Raw genomic sequence first — 9020 nt, forward strand, 5'->3', positions numbered from 1 at the left:
ATTTAAGGTTTGCAAATTGGGATCCCAAAAATTTGGCATGTGCAAGGGGGGCAAGCGATTTTTGGCGGGCCGTGAGGGGCAGGGCAAGCGATTTTGGCGGGCCGAGAGGGGGGGCAAGCGATTTTGGCGAGCCGTTCGAAAATTTACCCTCCCCAGGGGTGGGGCTCATAATTATAATGATAATGAATCAAAATCAAAATGAATTAACATGCATACTCAGATATTGTAGGAATAAATCAACTCATTATCGATGTTTCCTTTTTTCTTTCCCCTAACATGCCTTAGGCAGATGGTATATCGATATGAGAAATGCTGAATCACATGAAACAAATTGTAGTATCAATCTTGATTTGAATTCTAATATAGGCCTACTTTGTTTTATAACTAAGTTTAATCTGACTATTCCTCGTTATCTCGCGTATCATTAATTTAATGTTTTATTGTTTTTAACATGTATTTCTCATAATTTTTATCAGTTGTATTTCGATGTCATTTTGTGGTCTTGTAGTTTAATGACAATTTGTATTATACATCTTATGTTGATGTAGGTTTTAGGGATGCACCATTAGGTATTATCGGGGGCTGGGGAGTTTTTTGAAGAAAAAAAATACTTTGCCCACTAGTGAGACGAAAAAAGCAACTCTTTGCCCACCAGTGAGATGAAAAATAAATGCCTCACCGATGAGTGAAAAAAATCCCTACCCAACTCTATATAAAGGTATACATTACAATTGAAAAAGACAACTTTACCCCCAAATGCAGCAAAAAAATTTAAAAAAATAAAAAAAATATCCGTAAACAAAAAATCCGCCTGACCCTAACTCCCTAGCCCGATAATATTTAAAATGAGAATTCTTTTAGCGACGAGAATTAGACAAAACTATGAGAATTGGAATTTTCTCATTTCTATGAAATTTTCTCATCCAAATGAATGAGAAATACTAATTAATGAGATAACAACCTGTCGCATTGTATTATCGTGTTAAATTTTCTCATTTAAAACAATGTGACCGGTTATTAAGGGAACAAACCAAAAGATCGATGACGTCCTATAAACGTAACTAGTTTCGTTTCTCAGCCGACCCCACCCTCCCTGCCAGAAACGTAATAATGAAATGTTGAAAATTTTGACATAATAACAATAATGACACATTCTTCAGACCGATGTTTTTGTACAAACGTAATCGAGTATTTTTACCCCCTCCCCCCTAAACGAAACTAGTTTCGTTTATAGGACGTCATCGATCTTTTGGTTTGTTCCCTTTACACGTTAATTAGTATTTCTCATTCATTTGGATGAGAAAGTTTGGTAGAGATGAAAAAATTTCAATTCTCATAGTTTTGTCCAATTCTTATCGGCTTCAAAGAATTCTCATTTTAAATTTCCATAACATAATTTAGAAGGCTCCAATTTCTGTGATATTTTCTCGAAATATCAAGAGCTATCTGAATAACCACTGAACCAATACCAGGCTTGCTTGTACTCATGTTTAATGCATTTTAAATAATTATGCTGATTCCAAATATGACAAATTACAACTCTGACATGTTTTAATTTAACCGTGCATAAATAAAGTTCAACAACACAACAGCATTGAAATATTTGCGATTTATAGCCCAAACATTAAAACACATTTTTATTTTATTTTTACGTTTCTAACGCAAGTAAATTATTTATTTTTCACAATGATATAATATTGTCACTCCCAGTAAAAATAGTACTACATGTGTATCCATATCATCTGGAGTTGGTGAATAATAGTATCTTTTCCATTTCTGAGAAGTTATTATTAAGTACCATTATACCTTCCTGCAATTATACTAAGCAAAAATAAAGTGAGTTGCGTATTTAAGGTGACGCTGCCTTGTGTGTATCGGGTGTGCTGTAATAATGCGCTATGCCATTTGAAATCCATAACCCCCTATAGGAGGCATATGCTTAGTCTCCCGCACAGGGGGTGTAGATTTCAAATGGAGTCATCCATTCGGGTTTACCCCATATGCAATCCACACTCCCTGTGTGGAAGATTAATATCACTTGTCTTCCAAGGGTTGTGTGGATTCCCACTGCAATAGCCCAATATATTTATCCCCCTCCCCCACGTGAGTGAGTGAGTGGGTGGGGGTGGTGGTATGTGTGGGATACGATTAGGAGTGATTTCAAAACACCAACGAATAGTACTAATAGTAACAGAGGTGCAAATGCTAAATTTTACAAGTGGACATGACAGCAATTAATAGTAAACGTACATACCACGCCAAATGAGCTATGTGTTGCACCCCTCCCCTTATATAGAACACTTAAAATCCAGACTCTTTGTGGGCTCCACTCTCGATTCCAGAAAAATACAGCGCTACTTTTGCGGGATTAAAATATAGATAGTTTTATCTTTTGCTAAATAACATATGGCCCAATCCTAATCGTTTAATTGGAACTAAACTAAGGGTCAATAAAAGTCTAATTTTAATATTTGTCCAATTTTTAAAAATAAGGGCCAAAAACATGGGGATTTAGGGTGCTCTTTGTATGCTTTGACAATTAAGTCCAATATCAGTTCATAGTGAACACATTTTCTATTCTAATTGAATAATTCTAACTGATTAAACATGTACATAAAAAGTAAGATTAAGAGCAATATCTTAGCCTACTATTAAGACTTTGAATGCATAAACTTAAGTCAAGTCTTTGATTTTTTTTTAAATTGTAAGGAAGCAGGAAAATATTGTTTTAATACCAAAATTTAATACTGAATTACATATTAAAAATCACAACAACAACACTTTTTGAAAACTGAGTCACCTGAAATCGAAAAATGTCCATGTCAGTGTGAGCATTAGAATTTTCAGGTAATCATTTTACGACCAGCGTCACCTTAAGAATAAAACCCTTTGTAATTCCGATATATGACGTGGAGATGAAAATCTCTTCAATAACTGTTTTTTCAGTTCACCAAGATGGAGTTATCGGTAGTTCTCTGCGGATTATTTTTAATATCATGTAAGTAATTGGAATAATTTCAATCAATTATTATGTGCACGGTGTCGTAGTGTTTCAATAAAATATGTGTTGTTTTACCATCAATATCGTCTTAATATTATAAAAGTTAATAAAATCAATGCGTAGCACTTGAAATATTTACTTTTAAGGACCAATTTGAACACGCCCTTTTTTCACACCTAGCATAATGTGCACTTGTATGGTAAGCAATCGCGATATTTCAACGCAAGACACTTCAAATACGACCCCTCGTTTTTATCATTATATCAACAGGTCTTGACAGGATTCAATGTCAGTTTGGAGGTCTCTCTATCGGGGGTGGCATCGAAGGAGAGACAATGATAGGTTGCATGTGACACGCTCCTATATGTAACATTTGACCATTCCTCGTTTTTATCATTATATCAACAGATCTTGACAGGATTCAATGTCAGTTTGGTGGTCTCCCTATCGGGGGTGGCATCGAAGGAGACAATGATAGTTTGCATTAGGTGACACGCTCCTATATGTAACATTTGACCACCTCTCGTTTTTATCATTATATCAACAGATCTTGACAGGATTCAATGTCAGTTTGGTGGTCTCCCTATCGGGGGTGGCATCGAAGGAGAGACAATAATAGGTTGCATTAGGAAACACGTTCTTATAGAATATGTAACATTTCATGACCTCTCGATTTTATCATTATATCAACAGATCTTGACAGGATTCAATGTCAGTTTGGTGGTCTCCCTATCGGGGGTGGCATCGAAGGAGAGACAACGATAGGTTGCATTAGGTGACACGTTCCTATATGTAACATTTGACCACCCCTCGTTTTTATCATTATATCAACAGATCTTGACAGGATTCAATGTCAGTTTGGAGGTCTCTCTATCGGGGGTGGCATCGAAGGAGAGACAATGATAGGTTGCATGTGACACGCTCCTATATGTAACATTTGACCATTCCTCGTTTTTATCATTATATCAACATATCTTGACAGGATTCAATGTCAATTTGGTGGTCTCCCTATCGGGGGTGGCATCGAAGGATAGACAACGATAGGTTGCATTAGGAAACACGTTCTTATAGAATATGTAACATTTCACCATCTCTCGTTTTTATCATTATATCAACAGATCTTGACAAGATTCAATGTCAGTTTGGTGGTCTCCCTATCGGGGGTGGCATCGAAGGAGAGACAACGATAGGCTGCATTATGTGACATGTTCCATATAGAATATGTAACATTTCACGACCCCTCGTTTTTATCATTATATCAACATATCTTGACAAGATTCAATGTCAGTTTTGGTGGTCTCCTTATCGGGGGTGGCATCGATGGAGATAAAATAATAGATTGCATTAGGAAGCACGTTCTTATAGAATATGTAACATTTCATGACCTCTCGATTTTATCATTATGTCAACAGATCTTGACAGGATTCAATGTCAGTTTGGTGGTCTCCCTATCGGAGGTGGCATCGAGGGAAATAAAATAATAGATTGTTATCAATGTGGTCAAAACAGCAGTGAACAGATAAGTTCATCTTCAAGCCAATGTACAGACCCGTCAAATGCACAGGACGTACCCACAGAAGAATGCTCAGGACAGTGTTATGTAAGAGTGATTGATACTGCAGCAGTCCATAAGGGACCGTTCACAAACACTGGTTGGGGGGCTGATGCAAAAAGGGCCTTAAATTTTTGACTCTCCGGGGGGCCTGAAAAAATGACCAAAAGCTTTCCTGGGAAAATTGAGTTTATATGCTTTTTTATGGGGTTGACCCATAATTTTCATGTCAAAAAAAAAAAAGGGGGGCTGAAATTGTTGAGATCTCGAAAGGGGAGGGGCGATGAAATTTTTTTGCATCAGGTACCCAAACAAGTGTTTGTGAACAGTCCCTAAGACCCAAGGGTCATTAGTACAGTTAGGATTTATGGCATGTTAGTATTAGGATTAATTGGGTTAAAGTAAGATAATGGTTAGGATTAGGGTTAGGATCAGTTTTATTGTTATGTTTAGTTTTAGTGTTAGGGTTAGGGCCTAACGTTATAGTGTAGGGTTACGGTAAGGCTGAGAGTTAGTGTTAGTAAAGATTATGGTTCATAGCCACCATTATTAGTTTTTCGGACTAAACACCCTTCGGACAATCGACTTGTAATCATTGATATGATTTGATTTGACAGGTAGGCTACTGAGTAATATACGAGGACCACAGTTTGCACAAACTTGCATAAACTTTGTGCAAGTAAAATCATTTCAATTTTAACAACTCTCTGCACTGTTTCAACGTGAAATGGAATATTATTTGTATGCGAAAGAAAAATTATTTGATTTTTTAATAACATTTGTGTGTTTGAAATTATGGGTGTAAGAGAAAAAACATATGATGAAAATGCCACCATAATAAGATCAAAAATTATTTGGTGATCCAATAACTGGAAAAATCACACACTACGTTTAACTTTGGTGTAGTGATCCAGGATATAGAAAAAGTACGTTTTCCAACACAAATCAGCAATTGAAGCCATAATATATCGTCGGCAGAGTGCAACACTATCGTAAGTGCAGTAGAATGCAATAGCTGCCATTTGCAACATTTCAATAAATGTACTTACTTTTAACCAATAACACTAGAAAAAACACCAACTACATAAAGGTGATATCTTGGGGTTAGCATAGTGGCTATTAAGAAAGTATACAGAGCATCAGCATCAACACTTTACAATGAGCATGATGAGGGGATTGGGGTTTAAACAATATGTATCTTACAAAAGGCAGCTATTACTTTCTACTGCACTTACGATAGTGTTGCACTCTGCCGACGATATGATTTGCATCTAATTGTAATGTAATTGATACTGTCGCTATCAAAAATAGTAAGTCCAGATGAACAGATTCAATACTCATTTTATCAAATTGTAATGTTATTATTCTTTATTCAAAATGATGAATAATATTACTACGGAAAGGTTTCTGTCCATTTTATTTACTTTTTCTCAAAATTTGCACTTTTACCCTGACAAACATATTTCATTTAGGTGTAGGTTAAGACATGTATAAGCATGCAAATATGCCCCCCAAAAAAACAGCTTTGAAATATTTCCATGACAACGAAAGCATAGCTTAAAATGCAGCCCGAATCTAAACTTAATGACTAATGCACCCCAAAATCTGCTGAACATCTCAGTACTGTCTTTTCCACTAAGAACCCCAGCGATCACATCATATAGGGGCACCAGGAGGACATTATTAGCTGATATTGGTCTTTAACAAAGCAACAACTATTATTATAAATCGGTTAAAGTTATAATGTCTATGCATATATTTGATCCATTTTTTCAATGTAGGCTCATACTTGGTTTAACGGCAGCGTAGCTTACGCTGAGCGTGGATGTGATACCCCGCAGCTCAAACACTGCTCATCTGTTCAATCATGTTCAGGAACAGATTGTTGGCATTGTTGCTCCGAGTCCAACTGTAATGTTCATGATCCGACTGAAATTCAAGACCTATCGCTTCAATGGAGCCATTGCTACGAATGCATACAAAATGATACGTGGGACGTGTGTTCTAAGAACGGGTTTAACCCGTATGATGAGAGAGTTTCTTTTAGGACATGCCATAGCGGCATATGTGCGGTAAGATAATACCATATATTATTGATTCATCTAGGAATGTGCTTTAAAACTCTTCTTTGACTTATTCAAAAACACCTGTTTCCCGTACATAGGCGGCGGAAGCGGAGGACGGGGGGACACGCCCACCAATTATAGGAAGGGGCGCCCCTAAAGATAATAACATATAGAAGAAAAAATAAGCAATAATTGCCCTGTGCTTTTAAGACCTCTTAAGGGTAGACGCGGTATTGTTGGTCGAAGCAGCCAAAATATCGATTTTCATTATCTTAATCAATATATTATTGAAAAATAACACTTTCATGTTTTGTACAAGTTCATTCTTAATCATGTACCTTGAAAACTTGCTTGTTTTATTGTTGTGAATGAGTTATGTACTTTTTACAAAAGTGTTGTTCTTTCAGCTCTCTTTACAACAAAACTCAAGAACCACAGAATCTACAAAAGTATATATCTGTGATACATGAATTTTTCCACTCACTTGCTATGAAATGATCCCGGGGAAATGATCAATGCAATTTTTGCCAAAGCTTCCTACCATTCGCAAGATGCTGTGAACTACCAAATTGCAAGAGTTTAAAATAGTTGCTATTAAACCGCTTTTAAGCGGTTTAATAGCAACTATTTTAAACTTAAAAGCTCTTGTAAAATGATTAATGTTAGCATTTTAGCAGGAGACTGATTGGCACAAAAGCATTTATGCATGTAATGAGGGCGAGTATGTTATCTTATATTTCTCTTTGACCCATGTGGGTCATGTAATAAGCCCAATCGCTATTGTAATTAACTTCCGGGTTTTTTTTTGACACTTTGACCTCTGACATATTGGGAAAATTGCTGTAATTATTATTAATTTATTTATTATTGTCATAATATTATCTTTAAAAATATTTAAATAATTAATTTATTCAATAATAATGTTTTTTGTGTTTGTTTTTATTCTTGTAAGACATTTTAGATTATATTTTGTAAGCACAAAAACCAATGTTTCTGAAGGTCAGAGGTCAAAGTGTCCAAAAACTGTAAAGACTGTCCCACAATGCATTGCAAACTTCCAATGCCGATTGGGCTTATTCCTTGTGACAACCTGGTTCTGTGGTCACCTCATTAACATATGTTTGTTGAGAAGGGAACATGTGGGAGCTTTGTTTGAGGCTGAGAAAACGTAAAATTATATTTCGATAACGTATCAAATGAAATTACTTTGACGTTTCAGATAGTTGACATCCCGCCAATCGAACTCGTTGGTTTAGAACAAAAAATCACCATTCGTAAGTGTGATGTGCCTGGTTCCACATACGAAGCATGTCATGGTGAATCAGACGGTTCATGCCATGCCGTAGATATTGGAGCAATACTTGGTTTTCCTGGTTTCCCTGGAATCGATCCTGCCCAAGCATGCTGCTGCTCAGGACACTATTGCAATGGACCTTGGAAGCCAACTGTTCCCTATGTATCTACCACGCCACATCCATCGACACTACAGCGAACGACACTTACACCAACGACATCGACGGAAGCGACAAAACCTACTACAAAGAAACAGCTGAAGGAAGAGGTGACAAAAGCATCAGTGCGTAAGACGACGGTGACTGTCAGGGAAGAAACGGGTAGTTCAGGACCGTCTATAACGACATCGCGCCTAACAAGTTTTTGTGCATTATTTGTTATACTGATCTTTGTCACTGTTGGAAATTAAAATCAACTTGATACCGATACTATCATCAAACCTGGAATTGACCTTTTCGGTAAATCCCATAAGCCTTTGCGATTACACCTGTAATGTCGTCATTTGACGTCACGTCGTCTGGCAATGCTCAGTAACAATGTTCGATAAACGATGTGGCATCGGCGGCGCAGATCGGCGTGACGTCAAATGACGACATCTCAGGTGTATTTGCAAAGACTTATGGGATTTACCGAAAAGGTCAATTATGAAAACTTTTGGGCCTCGTTAATTCTATTTTTTGGTCAAAAGTATATAAAAGTATACACATTATTTAGAATGGCAAACATTAAACGAATCCAACTGTGCCGTCAGGCTTATGTAAAACGGGTCAGTTTTGAAGAAATAGTAAAAAGCGTCAGTGATTTTAATATGTTGTTTTTGACAAAAAGCCCCAACAGCTTTTTCCTGCAGCCTAACCGGATATATATATTTTTTATCATACCACTAAGTGAAACATCAAAGAGCACCGCTAACCGGGTATATTTTCGTATCTAGTCAGTGAGTGCGTATACGTATACGTTTTATATCTAGTCAGTGAGAGCGTAATGCGCAAGCACGATATGCGTATACGGCGTGGTACGCGTATAAAGGCAATTCGCGTAAACCGGGGGTGTAAAATGCACACGATACGTAATTCGCGGAACAGTCATCTAATTTTAATGTTTTTCC

General features: G+C 36.8%; 1 protein-coding gene across 1 annotated transcript; it reads left to right on the forward strand.

Annotated features, from left to right (window-relative positions):
• The first annotated feature begins 4403 nt into the window (after positions 1–4403).
• Positions 4404–8675, forward strand: LOC140165564 (uncharacterized). Its single transcript, XM_072188850.1, has 3 exons — positions 4404–4601; positions 6335–6625; positions 7839–8675. Exons 1-3 carry the CDS (start codon positions 4404–4406, stop codon positions 8319–8321), a joined length of 972 nt encoding a protein of 323 aa, XP_072044951.1. The 3' UTR covers positions 8322–8675.
• Positions 8676–9020: the final 345 nt, after the last annotated feature.

Source organism: Amphiura filiformis, chromosome 12, assembly GCF_039555335.1.
Source record: "Amphiura filiformis chromosome 12, Afil_fr2py, whole genome shotgun sequence".
In the NCBI taxonomy this organism is placed as follows: Eukaryota; Metazoa; Echinodermata; class Ophiuroidea; order Amphilepidida; family Amphiuridae; genus Amphiura; species Amphiura filiformis.